We start from the raw sequence: 13,910 nt of genomic DNA on the forward strand, positions 1-13,910 counted from the left end.
TGCCAGCTCATCCGTTTGCAAATGAACCAGCTGTGACCCCAGCACCTTCGCTTCAAATACAGCCCTAATGGCTTCAGACAACACGATCCCTCTGGCACCCTGTGACACGCAAAGGATAAATCACTCTTCTGTTCCTGCTCCATAGTGCACAACCTATGAATGGTCTCAAATGTAATTTCTCATTATTTGATATTTACATTTTTGTGTTGTTAATCAAGGGTTTACATGCCATTCTCCTCTGTACAATAGTCCCTAACATTCCTTAGAAAAAACAAAAATACCTTTAGGAATATTAAGGAATTTAATTTCCAAACCATACAGTGATACACAAAGACTGTAGCAAAGGTGTAATGTTTTACTTCACATCAGTATGCAAATAAATTGGAAAGTTCCAATTTCTGTGTTTCAAACTCCAGTTTCAAATACAGGACATTTACACGGTGAACCCCAGATGTGAGGTAACAATAATAAACACAATTTTATCAGTATTTACAATATAGACAAGAGAATGAAAAGTATATACAGTTTGCACACAAGGAAAAAAATACTCAAGAACACAAAAATTGACACATCGAGGCTTGTAAAGACATCCTAAACTTTTAGTTTAAAAAAAGGCAAATTCTTTAAGTATGAGAAGTTTAAGAGGAAAAATCTCCATTCCATTTAGACATTAGCAGTTTTCTCAAGGTTCTGCTAGCAGATATTTCCATTTCTACACCACACAAGACACACAAGACAGACACAGTTGCCTGGGCTGTCTCATCTGTTAGGTGTTCACTATGCAGAGAGGGAAAGCTACAGGTAATATAATGCCACAGTAGAAAAGAGGCAGCACATTTGTGTAGTCCAGAAGCATGCCTGTGCTTGAAACCAAACTGCATCATAGATGCGATTTAATTCATCCCCGTCTTCATACAGTGAAATTATAGCTCCAGTATATTTTTTTAATAATACACAGACTATTTACACATTTCTATCACTTGCATAAATGTTACATATTAAATAATTTAAACTAAGAGCATAGTATGTTGCACTATTTTCCCTTTATGGGATGATCATTTGCCTCAAGCCTGATGTGAATTTGAATATAAAACTCACTTGTTGATGCAGCTGTAAAAAAAAAAAGTGTTGGATTGTGGCTGTGGAAGAGAGCCGAGCTTCACGCCCGAGGCCACTGGGCTACAGCGAGGGCGGAGTGACCGAGGCCCACGAAGGGGGTAGCCGGGCGTGTGGCGAGGTGTCGTACTGAGGGTCGTGCACCTCTGCGGGGGCCGCGCTGTCATACAGAGGCGAGCCAGCAGAGGGCGCTGCGACAGGGTGGGAGAGAGACGGATAGTGTGCCGTTGAGCCGCGGAGGAACTGGGAGCCCAGCCCGTTGGACATGTTTCCAGGCTGGGACACCGGGGTGATGGTGCTGTTACTGACCGACCACAGACTGGGATACTGGCTGTGTGAGAAAAGAGAAACAAACACGTTCATCAGAAACTAAGTATAAAACAGAAAAGCAACCATCAAGGAAAAACCAAGAACAGCCACCGACAGTGACAGACATAAGCAAGTCTCTGGATCTCCATCCATATTATTCACTAGTAAGGGTAGCAAATACTGTTTGTTTAACTATACTTCATCTGACAGTGATATTGACTCAGTGAACTGAACACTCATTTGTCCCAGAAAGCAGTAATTAAGATAGGCTCCATAGGCTTCTAGAGAGCTTCACAAAAATCTGTACTCAAAACACATAACTTAAGTTAGTTAATTTCACTAGAAATCTTGACTACTACAAGGGTTCAATTAACTTAGAAGATATCATTGGCAAATAGACAAAAGTTGAACAATCAGAGTTTATTACAGGCCATAAATTAGTGACACACTTTGAAGGGGAGGGTGGAAAACTTTCTGTTTAAGACTATAAACTACAGTGGTTTTCAAAAGAGTGGAGTCTTATACAGTACAAAACTATTTAGGGTACGAGAATATTTCAAATATTTTTTTCCAAAACTGAGGTTCTGTCCAGTGGATAGTTGTGACAAAGAGAAAATAAAACCAATTAACATACTCCCAAGTACTTCATAACTTACTGATGAAGTACACTGCACAAACCTGGATTTTTACATATTTTTCTTACTGCTGATAGAGTATTTGTTTAATACTACATAAGAAATTCCCTATGATTTCAATATTCTGCCATTAGTGAAATTAAATGAAGATGTTGTCTTTTTTGGTACATTTGCTCTAATTATAGTGTTCACAGCTAATAAAGAAATACAACTCTAGGTAAAAACCAACAACAAAACAATCCATTTCCTGCAAGTCTACAACTAGTGCCATCTTAATTAAAAAGGATGTGTAATAAAAATCTAAACAGGGTCAATTAAACAGCCAGTGAAAGGCCTGTTAGCGTGGGGGTGGACAGCAGGAGAGCACTCTGCAGGCCTGGGAGGTGTGACGCTCAGCCAAACAGACCTGGAACTGGTAGAAGGGCTGGTACTGTGGGCCATAGGCAGCATGCTGGAGTGAGTGGGCACCTGGAGGCTGGACCAGTTGTCATGGGCTGGAAGCATGGAGAGACAGGCCGAGGAGTTGTCTGTGTAGCCTGCTGTAAAATGTAAAAGAGTGCCAACCTGATGATACCTGATGCTTATAACAATACTGCACATCTTGATCAATTAAATTGGAATTTAATTCATTATGTGTGGAACATCCCAACTGTCTGGCAAGTTGTGTCCTTAAACAGAGTTTAGTGAGCTTGGACAGTCTCTGGGCCAGTGGTGATGAGGCTAAGGGTGGAGGCCACCTCCCTAAAATTATGGCTAAATTAAAACCAGAAATGCTCTAGCCTCATTGCCATTCCAAAAGCAAAAAACAAAGATGACAAAAACATGGGAAAAAACACAGGGCTCATGTAACCGTCTTTGGGCATCTCCTGTTTTTGAAACCCATTTTGTGCCCCCTCCCAATAGGTGGAGGCTAGCGTGGCCTTGGCTTTGTATATATTCAGACTTCCAGAGTCTAGTTTTCTAGTTAATTTAAGAATAAGAAAGTCTTATTCCACCATGTGCTTGACGTACTTTCGTAATTTAAGTACATTTGCCTTTTTTGCATGCGAGTAGAATAATGGCAGATAGAATCAAACAATGCCAGTGAAGAGGATTCCTTCAAGAACCTCCCCAAGAAGTGACAGACTGTACAGTGTGTAGTCCACAAGACCAGCATTTAAAGAACACACCACTTGATAGTACACACCTCGTCTTGTGGGGCAAGGAGTCTGTGTCTGACCCCAAGTCGAAGTTGTGTTGTTTATGACCTCAGAGACTCACACAAAGGAGGCTGGAATGCAAGACATTCTAAGATGTGCTTGCAGGATTTTGTGGTTTGTGCTGAAGGGAGAGGGCTGTCTCTCTGGGCACTGTCTCAGACTTACTGGGGGAGTTGTTGCGGTGAGCGTAGGGGCTGGGGTACGGGGCCGAGCGGTGATTCCTCAGGGTGGAGTAACGATCGCAGCCGTGTGGGGAGGACAGGGTGAGTGGGTTTCCAAACTGTGGGTGAGGGTTCGCCGGGGGGCACAGAGATCCTGTTCCTGGAATGAACCACCCACCTACTGGGCAGAGAGGGAGGGAAGAAGACCATTTCAAGTCTGCAAAAACTGCGCTCCACTCCTGTCACTGCAAGTACAATGCGTGCATTTAATTTAAAGGATTGTTTAATCAGAATACATTTTTAAGCAGTACTTTTACCATTGCCTCTTCTAGTGTCATATTTATAAATTTCCCATTTCTTGAGTAATTGCACTGGTCGCTAATCGTTGTCTGTGTTATATACTATAAGCGCTGGAATACATTTCTATTATTTCTGCAGCATTTAGAGGTTTATCACATGTAGATCTTTCATACTTTTCCATGTACACAATGAAAAGGTACAGGCCTGTAAAAAAACATTCACTCTTCTGGTAATCAACATGCATGTATAATTTCTCTATTATAAAGTGTAAGTTCTTAAAACAACTTCTCCACCAAACAACAAATGTTTAACTATAATTATGGTTAATAAGAATTTAAACTACTTGATGACATTATAAGAGAGTGTGTGATATTTACATATTAAAATAAGTTCTCTATTTCCTGTGACTTACTTTGTGAATATCCTGACTGCTGATTGTCCCCAACATCATCCAGAATATCTTTGTGATCACTCCTACAGACAGAGTTATACAGTGAGAAACAGTTAAGGAATAAGAAAATATAGCAACAAGGTTGTACAACAAAAATGGTTATTTAATAATGAAAAAAATAATAATTGTACCGTTCTTTTGCATCCAGGAAAGCCTTTGCAAATGGGTTGTATTTAATTTTGAGAGACGTGATCTGCAAAGAAAAGAAAGGTCAGACAATGGACTAATAACACAAGACTTCGGATGCGGCAGCAGTATAGAAATATTTATTAAATCATCCCCATTAATGCAAATACTTTTACATTTCTTCCATGCTGTTTCTGTGACCTATAAAATCATAGCAAATTTGTGACACAGGTTACTGAGTAGTGCAATTAAACAAATGTCTTCCACTTTTCCACATTTAAAAAGCATGAAGTGCTGCTACTGATGACAAAGCCGTAGAAACCTGATGGCTTTCTGTGGGGGCTATTTTAAAAAAAACAGCCAAACACCTTTTTTAATTTGACCTTCAGGTTAAAGACACACAACTCCAGGAGAACTGTGTTCTCACCTCTTCATTCTGGTACGCTGTTACTGCAATGAACTGTGTTTCCGGGAAGGAGTGACTGGTGATCATGCGCTGGGGGCCTCCGACTCTAACGATGTGAATCCTGGGCTCATACTTGTGGAGAGAGTTTAGCATTATCTGCAGGGAAGTACATGATATATGTTTAGAAGACTCACAATATTAAGGAGACAAAAAACAAACAATTCAGGCTTGCAGCTGAAAGGTGGAGCTCCCCGTTGAATTACTCTCATTAAAAAACATCTTTGTTTGGCGAAATGGCATACACATTTTTACACTTTCTTTCAAGAACTGTACTTACTTGTCCACCTCCATTGAGTTTGTTTGTCAGCTTGACTTTACTGAAGGAGACAGGAGCTTTCATCCAGTGTGCCCCGAAGTTGGGGGAGTCTGGGTGGATGTAGACACAGCTGGGAGCCTGCGGCTCTGGCTTCCCCCCAGGAACCCACTCCCCATTCACGTATTTCCATCGGTGGTTGTCTGCAGCCACAAAGTCCAGCAGGAAAGAATACATAGCATTGGGGTCCAGACCCGACACATTCACCTTCAGCACAGGAAACATCCTCCTGGATTGGACAGACAGGAAAGGACTCGGTCACTTCACCCACTTAATCACCGCAGCAAATAAACACACATCCTTTAATCTCACATCGATCAAAGTTTTTCTATGCATCAATCTATGTATGTGAAATTATAAAAAAAAGTTTTAAATTATTGGTGTCCATGACAGCATGTTAATTCTTCTTTGTGGTTGCCCACAAATAACAAGGAACATTGTTGATTGATACAGAATGAACATTCTTTTGATCCCTTCCTTCTTGTTTTATTTTATATCTCTGCACAAATAATCGATTACATGTTTATTCAAGCAAAATTGCCTGTGTTAACGCCGCTTAGCAATAAACGCGCCATCCATTTTCTGATTAGTTTGGTGAAGCATGGGTTTTAAAAACGCCAGAAGAAACCTACCTTCCGTTTTTGGTCACTATCATCTCGTTAGTGAGTTCTTTGAACTTGAGCCATAGTTCATTTTCGTCCAGACTAACTTTAAGATCTCTTTCCGTCGGATCTCCTTTCTCGCTGCCAGCTTGTAGCTCATGCTCCACCGCGCTCAGAAGATGGTCAACTCTGTACTGAAGATTCTTCCCTGCGCTTTCTGTTGAACTTGAGGTCATTGTGCCAAAACTTTCCCGACTTTCAATAAATAAAACTTTCTGTGGCCTTCGGATGTCTTTAGTCGGTGCTGCAATTACAATCCCATAGATTACAAAGGACTTCGAAGTGGTGACTGAAAGTCATTACGTTGACTGGCTGCCAATAAATAGCCCAAACGTTCCTCATCACACCAGAAAACATCTCAGAAGGCAGCTGGTTGGTTGGGCATGGCTTTGATGTGCAAGTCTCTCTCGGCAATTGGTCGGATGCGGCCATATCAGTCAAGTAGAAAAGTCGCGTCTGAAGGCGATTGCCTAGCAAATTTAAATAGAGCTACTAAAATCTGTAAATATTTACACCTATATCAAAGCCGACACCTGCGAGGAGGAAATGAACCGGTATTCATATAGATAAATCTGAATAAAATGAAATTAAGTGCGTTTATAGTTATGTCTAAAAGGGATTATTAAAACAATCAGATTTTTCTGCAGTCTTTGTATTTACAACAATATAAAAATAACCTGCACACATTATATTTGAAATGTAATAAACCGCATAGACCTGTAAAAAAGCACACATGATCAAACTTTACTTCTTCACATTATAGCCTATAATTGTTTAGAATAATTTCATTTCTATATATGCGTTTTGGATATTGACACAATTAAAGTAAACCCATCAAAAACCATTAACAGCTAAAGAGTATAAAACAGGTTATCCAGTTTTGTATATTTTAAATACAAAACATTAAAGCTTAAATAGTCAATCACGAATGAATATTTGCAATAGACACCTGACTTCACACCAAACGATAGACAAAGTGTAGATAAGCTTTCCAAAGCAATTGATAGATGATGTGTCACATTTTCTTACTGTGATATCTGTAACATAGTTTTCATTACGCGAAAAGTTGGTCGACTTGCTGGATATTTAAGTTGATAAGGCTGCTGTTCTGTGGGGATCCGTGTGACGGAAAGCAAAGGTGACAAAGACCAGGAAGCCACAAGGAGAGTTACGAGCTTAACCTTATAAACGTATCAAAAAGGAAAGGAAAGTGGCAATATTTCTGTTTATATTTTATATCTTGTTTCTTATGTGTTCTTTTAAAATATCGGTGCTGGGAAAGTAACCTACAGTTATGTGAATTCAAAATTTATAAAAGATTTTTATGTAGAGGACAGTCTGAGTGGCGGTTTCCTGAATATTGTGATAGGCGTCTGAGACTGGGGGAGAAAGTGTTGCACTATACTTACCACATCAGTTTTGCTGTTTTTATATTCAAAGTGGGTTGCCCTCATTGTGAACAAAAAATATACGCAGAACCCAGTGTTGTCTAAGATTCAAACCTTGCATTTTCTCTTCCACTACCACACTAACATTTGAACTTTTTAAAAATAAAACTATTTGTAATGTCTTCCTTTTTTCGCATTATTAAAACAAAAAACAAAATAAATGTTGTTGTTTTTTTAACTGAAAAGCAATTTAGACACTGGCAATTTCATTTATATATACAATCTCTCTTTGACACGCATCTGAGCAAGACCCGTGCTCGGTCACATCCTAAAAGCTGGAACCGGTTTCAAACTTTTGTCCATTGTCCTGCGAGTAGCCTACGGCTTTCATTAGTTTATTAATAGATTATATAAATCGTAACATATTTTCACCAAATCATGTTTGAGCTTTAAGAATGGTGTTTTTTTTTTGCCTGTGTGATTTACAAGATTACTATTTTTAGATGACAGGTTTTTAGCAAAATAATGAATGTTCTCCTTAAACAAGATACTACGTAAAATGTAAGACTGCATCGAATATTTATTACAAACCATGTATAGCTAGGGTTCAAACAGTAAACAACACCCAAGCTATATTTAAAATTAGTAAAATTAGTATCAATGCATTATAGCCTTTGTAATTGTAAGAGACAACCTGGAAAAAATGAACTATTGGCGATTATGTGAAGAAACCATGTTTCAAATTAAAGGAACATGCAGCTGTCAGATCTCTAGTTTTTAGATTGGAAACCCTAAATATCCACATGTTAAAATTCAACAATAACAATCTACAGGGAAATGGGCAAAAATAATATTGACAAACATTGTTAAAACGTTATAATCTGTATTTATATTTGCAAAACCATTATAATTTAATGCATAACATGAGCCTTCGTTAAATTCAAAACTGTTGAAAGTTTATCAGTAATGTTTTCACATTAAACAAATTGGAGTTGTTTTACCAAATTATGTAGCCTGTGTCATGTTTTCCACAAACTCAAAGAAAATAGTTATTTTTCATGCCGCGGTTACCATTATTGTTATAATAATACGCACAAATACAAAACGTTTGGATATACAGCTTGCATAAATAAGGTGGATATAGGGGATGCGAATTATTGTCCTTCCCTCTGAAATCATGTTTAAAGACGGCTAATTCTTACGAGGAAAAAAGCAAGCAACCAGCGAGTGTTCTCCAGCTTTTCAGAGTGGGTCGCCGTGCATGACGGTTTTACTGCCGAAAGCTTCCTCCAGCTTCTCGCTATAAACCTTCTTACAGAAAACCTAATGGCTTGGGAACTTTTTTACCCCTCAAATTAGACTGTTACGGTTTACACTTAAGAAGACTATAAGACAATAATTTTGATGATTCACATTGTTTACTCCTTTCCATAACAAAAATACTAACGTTCTTGAAAATCGTGTTTTTACTATTTTTATATGAGGCAATATAATGATACTAACGTTTAATTAGTGATATGTAATATTGATAGCATTTTTTATCTAAATGCTTCGAAAGCTGGACATTAAATGAAAAATCGTGTTTTATCTTAACTCACTTTTACCTTCTTTCACTTTATTTTTTATTGCTATTACACTATGAATAAAGAGAAACAGTATTTTATTGTCTTACTTTTTATCAACATTTGTATAAACTTCCTCGGGTAATGAGGCTGATTTCTAACGAGAGCTAAAGTATTTGAAATTGTTCTTTACTCATCTTGTGTGTTTTTGGTAAGATGGTTGCCTCGATTAAACCTTATAGCCTCTTATTTTGTATCTCGTCTCGTTCGATAAATCACAGTGTAAAACGTAAACGGTTATAAGGACAGTTTTGACTTGAATTCGGGCTTATAGAGTTTTCAAATGTTTCTCATGAGGTGTCACCTTGCAAAACCGCATTTTACACAAAGAAATTCAGTAAAATAAACATCCTACGGCCTTAAACGGTTCCAATTTTGATTTTAGAAAAAGTCTTAACATCCATCTAATTTGGTCCAGCATTCATCGCCTCTCTATCGATGCTCTCTGCGTTCGACTCATTGTGCCTTGCGTCTCATCGGCGCGCACTTTCAATAGAGTGGGGGTTTCTGTTTCTACCGACGAAACGAAGTACAATAAAATAAGGGATTAAGCGGTGAAAAGTAATGTCTACCGTTAAAAATCGGCGAAATACAGGCGACTCATCCGACAAAGATGACAGAGAAATACAAATGCTGCAGGTAGGATTATTGTTTAATAACAGTTGGTATGGATATACCCGATTTCCCCTTTGATGCATATAGGTTACAAGTTGATTGTAACAGCTTCACGCACACGTTTGTATTGCTAATCACCGTCTTTATCGCACGTTAAAACTTATTTCTTTACTTACAGCAAGAGCTGCAAGCGTTACGGAACATCCTTTCATCACTGCACGCCGTTGAATGCATGGTTAAGTGTGTCAACCAGGTACGGTACAGTCAGATAATATGAAAATGGTCCCGTTTGGGAATCCAGCACGTCCTACACCGGGCAGGGAAGCTGTTAGCCATTCTAAAAACAATACACGGTTACTTTTGTGCATATGAACAAGTGCATTGTACGCATCATGAATTGTGCATTGCAAGAGTTTATTCTGCCTGTTCTTGCAGAAGACCACCATACAAGAAATCGCTTTGAATAAGGCCCCCCCCGAATGTAAACGTATGTCATCATTTAACCTAAATAATGCAAAACGATACCTTTCTTAATTATAAAATGTGAAAAGATCACACGATCAGAGCACCGGATGTGACTGGCGGTGTGGTTTGGCAGTGTGGGAGTGCGGATTTTACACACTGCAGCACGTCGGGGTGAGAACTTCCTCTTTGTGTCTGGTGCTCCCCTGCGGAGGACGGTCTGTGTGGACCCCCGGAGCCCCGATTGGAAACACCCAGTTATATGAATTAGGATATGATGTAGTGCAATTCGTTGTTAAATTTCAATGAAGGTTATGATGAGTCTCTTCTCTTCCCAGAACATCCAGCTGGCCATAAAGAATGGTGATAATCTTGCAGGTTAGCTTAACGTTTTTTAAATACTGGATTAAAGTGTTGTATAAAGAAATACTGTGCTTATGTACAGATGACCATTTCTAATACGTTTTATATTTTACCATGTTATATAGTTTACAATGTTATAGGTTATATAGTCTCTACTATAAACTATGTAGTTACACTATGTAAAACTGTGCTGTGGAACATTATCTAGAGCTGTTGCACTGATCTTTTACCGTCTGCTACTGCTGTCACAATCGTCAGGGTTTATTCTACAGGCACTGGTTTTGATTGCTTTTTTTTTAATTTCACCTTGTAGTTTTTTTTATAAAAGATACGATCTTTTAGTTATTAACTGAATAATGGTGCCAACAAATACACTGTTCCTATTTTTATTATTCCTTTTCAGAACTGAATAAAGGCTGGCAAATTTTCTTCACTGGACAAAAATAACAGAGTGAACTGCATGGAAGCTCAGAGTTACTCAGAGAAAAAGAATTACGACATACTGTTTGGGAAAGTACCATAGTAGACAAAGTGACATCCATTTGTATAATTTTCTTTTAGATTTCACATGCTGAAAAAAAAACATCAGTTTAAAATCCATTTATTTACATGTATCCATTCATTCTGTTTAATTACAATCTTGTACCCTTTTGTAAATACATTTGCAACTGTATATCACTGAAGCAGTTTATTTCTCATGAATTCATATCTTATATATTAACTAATACTACTGGTAAATGCTTAACTGTGAAGGTCCAGCATCCCAGCTGGGAAAGAGGTGGAGTCTTGTGCCTCTAGTTTACTGAAGGCAATAGAAACCAGTCTGATGAGCCACTGTGGCTCTGGGCTGGACTTAAAATCATTTGTATATCATTTCATTTAGTTACGTTATAAAGTAAACTAGTTAACCTTGTGCCTATCAGGTGCTGTATCTTCTACCATGCATTGATTGCAAAGGAATTGTATTTATGTAAATAAAGTGCATGTAAAATAATACAGATATTGCAATTCATGACACTTTGAAGATGACCAAGACGGTTCATTTCCCGTGACAATTCTGAGCCCTACGATACACAAAGCAATGTTTGCTTTATGATTTCTACAGTCTTGCAGTTATGAAACAATGGCACCCATTTCCGGCATTGCTAATTCATTGCTTGTTGAAAGCACCCAGCCAGTGTCAAGTGTCATTTTCAGTGTCCAGCACAGTATTTCTTAGTGATAATTCATCGGTGTTATCCTTGAGATAATTGATCCAGATTTTTCCAGGTTGCTTTGCTTCCTGCAAAAAAGAAAACTTTCTGAATTGAATTGTGCTTATTCAAAACTCCCCCCCCTCCCCCTCAATATTTATACAAGTGTGGCTTACAGAATCAGGGAAATGTGGATGAGTTTACAACTTAAGGATACCATCTAATGGTCATTCATTCATGTTCATTGTTACCTCATTAAGTAACTTCATTACTTTTTGATCTTGTAATCCTTTCCTTCTATCAATACTGCCATAATAGGTAAGTAATAAGAATCACAGACATTCGGGTGTGGACAGAAAACAACACCTATCCAGCTGCACATCAATTCATGTAACTCCAATGAGCATCACCTACCATGACAGGGTTACTGAGACAAAGCTCCTCCATGGTTAAAGGCACAAGGTGAGTAGGCTGGGAAGGTGACACTTCAGACTCCACAGAGCTCCTTTCAGCCACTGGCCATCTGAAAACGTGCAAATACGGGATCAAAGAAAACAAGCTTCTGACAGATTTACAGATAGCCCAGCGTATTAAGGTAAATAATTGCAGTTCAGCAAGTGAAATTGTCTGATCGTGAAATCACCTCTAGCTTGAAAACATCATATATTGAAAACAGAGGAGCAAGCACACACTTGAAGTGACAGAGGAAACATTTTTATGACTTCTAGTGCAAAAAAAGGATATGAAACTTAAGGTAAAGAAAGATAAGAAGCACAGCTGACAAGAAAAGAAGTGTGATCTAGTCATACAATAAAAACAATTCCTAAAGAAGTCCTACTCATTGGGGGGTATTGTGTCCTTCTGGATATTGGCAAGGAGCTCCGGACCACCAGAGGCAGCAACACTGGCAGAGGGGTGAGACAGCCGAGGAAGAAAGGTCTCTCGAACAGGACTCTTGTCTGATGATGCTCTTAACTCATATTCACTGGGGAACAGATAGCGCATCTTAAAAGACAAAAGGTTAACGATAATTACTATTATACTATACTTTTTATATATAATTACTTTTATACTATAAAATTATGATAATTTTACTCTTAACATGATATATTGCTCTACTGAGCTTTTCTCGTCATGATTTTTTTAAACTTTATTTTTAGTTTGTGGCAATTACGTGTTGTAATAACACGTCTGCATGACCACTCTTATTTTCTTCTCCATTATAACTGACCTGTTTTGTTTGTTACTGACCAGATTATGAACACGGCACTCTTCAAAGTCTGTAAACTGTCCATTTCTGTCCAGCAGTCTGCCCCAGTTAGCACCAAAGAAAAATAAATTCAGGAGAAAAAAAGTGAAAAGACGCCTTCATTGGAACAGAGATCCTGTGCTGTGGCCTCATTCTGTTTTACTTCCTTCACTAAACTTTTACCGCCATGCAATTGATTTAATTCTATCTTGAAAATGTCCTTTTATTTCATATAATTATATATTTGTAATCTTTTCAAAATGCTACTAAACATCATTCAAAATTCTAAGCACATATGTTTTCTCTTAAGAATAAAGCAGTTACCTGTTTGCATTTTTAATAGAGAACTTAAAATGTTTTCCAGTGTTTGCTTATGTATCTTATGAGAAACAAGGGTAAAATGTGAATTCATGTTAAAATACATACTGAGTACTTCTGTACAAAATATATCCTAAGACAATCAGGAATTACAATACAGGTATATTATGAGCATCTGCAATTTACTAAAGACTCTAGTACTGATTTTTACTAACTATACAAATTTGTCTTTTAGGAATCCTTAATTCACATAGATCAAGATCTTCAAAAATATGATCACAACTCCAGGTAAACTATTCATGAGCAACCAATATGATGTGTTGACGTGTAGCTAATTCATATTTGCCAATTGAATTTAATTGATTTATTGTCATGTGGTGTTCCTTGTCATTTAGATCCATAAAGCTAAAAGCCTGCTTTCTGTAAGGATAACTATTACCTTAAAAAATGGTTAGAACTTTATTAGACTGTCGCTATTAAATTGTTCCTGCATAAAGAAGAAAACCTTGAAACCAGCACAACAATAGAACATGTTTAAGGTTTTTCACAGCACTATATATACAGTGCCCACAGAAAGTTCCAATCTTACTCACACTCATGTGTGATAGGTGTGATAATTCTTTAGATTTATATGGTGTTTTCCCACGACATGGATGTTTCTCATGTTTCAAAAGGAGGATGTATGAAAACAGGTTGAATTTGTTAACTCAATGCTGGACAAACTCAATGAGATTAATTACCTCTGAGATGAAGCCATGTTGGTGAATGAAAGGCTGTACATGTGATGCAGTTTTCGAAGATTGACTTCTCTTTCCTTACTCGTCTTTAGCACCTCAGAATTACTGTGCTGTTTATATAATACAACAGACAATGAAAATTTAATTCCAAAGTGAAAATATATTTGAATTGTTAATTTTGTTCCACATTTTCAATCAGTGAACATCAGTAAATTGTCCACAAAT

General features: G+C 37.7%; 2 protein-coding genes and 1 long non-coding RNA gene across 3 annotated transcripts; 1 reads left to right on the top strand and 2 right to left on the bottom strand.

Annotated features, from left to right (window-relative positions):
- Window positions 1-1,179: 1,179 nt before the first annotated feature.
- On the bottom strand, window positions 1,180-5,914 carry tbxtb (T-box transcription factor Tb). The gene is made up of 8 exons (XM_088934165.1): window positions 5,709-5,914; window positions 5,041-5,305; window positions 4,725-4,859; window positions 4,303-4,364; window positions 4,133-4,194; window positions 3,425-3,601; window positions 2,467-2,599; window positions 1,180-1,447 (listed from the first exon to the last, which is right to left on the bottom strand). Exons 1-8 carry the CDS (start codon window positions 5,912-5,914, stop codon window positions 1,180-1,182), a joined length of 1,308 nt encoding a protein of 435 aa, XP_088790291.1.
- Window positions 5,915-9,223: 3,309 nt separating this feature from the next.
- LOC148820178 (uncharacterized) lies at window positions 9,224-11,212 on the top strand. The gene is made up of 4 exons (XR_016094204.1): window positions 9,224-9,387; window positions 9,542-9,616; window positions 10,164-10,203; window positions 10,592-11,212. It is a non-coding gene; the product is annotated as an uncharacterized LOC148820178 (long non-coding RNA).
- Window positions 10,563-13,789, bottom strand: LOC148820179 (uncharacterized). The gene is made up of 5 exons (XM_088933896.1): window positions 13,689-13,789; window positions 12,633-12,690; window positions 12,220-12,386; window positions 11,796-11,904; window positions 10,563-11,470 (listed from the first exon to the last, which is right to left on the bottom strand). Exons 1-5 carry the CDS (start codon window positions 13,727-13,729, stop codon window positions 11,369-11,371), a joined length of 477 nt encoding a protein of 158 aa, XP_088790022.1. The 5' UTR covers window positions 13,730-13,789; the 3' UTR covers window positions 10,563-11,368.
- Between the last annotated feature and the right edge of the window lie 121 nt (window positions 13,790-13,910).

This window comes from Atractosteus spatula, chromosome 15 (genome assembly GCF_055471065.1).
Source record: "Atractosteus spatula isolate fAtrSpa1 chromosome 15, fAtrSpa1.hap1, whole genome shotgun sequence".
NCBI lineage: Eukaryota > Metazoa > Chordata > Actinopteri > Semionotiformes > Lepisosteidae > Atractosteus > Atractosteus spatula.

Coding starts and splice junctions, on each gene's coding strand:
- tbxtb (XM_088934165.1), bottom strand. CDS start 5,914: ATGACCTCAAGTTCAACAGAAAGCGCAGGGAAGAATCTTCAGTACAGA. Junction 4,860..5,040: donor AACTCAATGGAGGTGGACAA/GTAAGTACAGTT, acceptor ACTTCCCTGCAG/ATAATGCTAAACTCTCTCCA. Junction 2,600..3,424: donor TCACCGCAACAACTCCCCCA/GTAAGTCTGAGA, acceptor TACATTTTACAG/CAGGCTACACAGACAACTCC.
- LOC148820179 (XM_088933896.1), bottom strand. CDS start 13,729: ATGTACAGCCTTTCATTCACCAACATGGCTTCATCTCAGAG. Junction 12,691..13,688: donor AACATGGCTTCATCTCAGAG/GTAATTAATCTC, acceptor TAACTGGGGCAG/ACTGCTGGACAGAAATGGAC. Junction 11,471..11,795: donor GTCTCAGTAACCCTGTCATG/GTAGGTGATGCT, acceptor TCTTTTTTGCAG/GAAGCAAAGCAACCTGGAAA.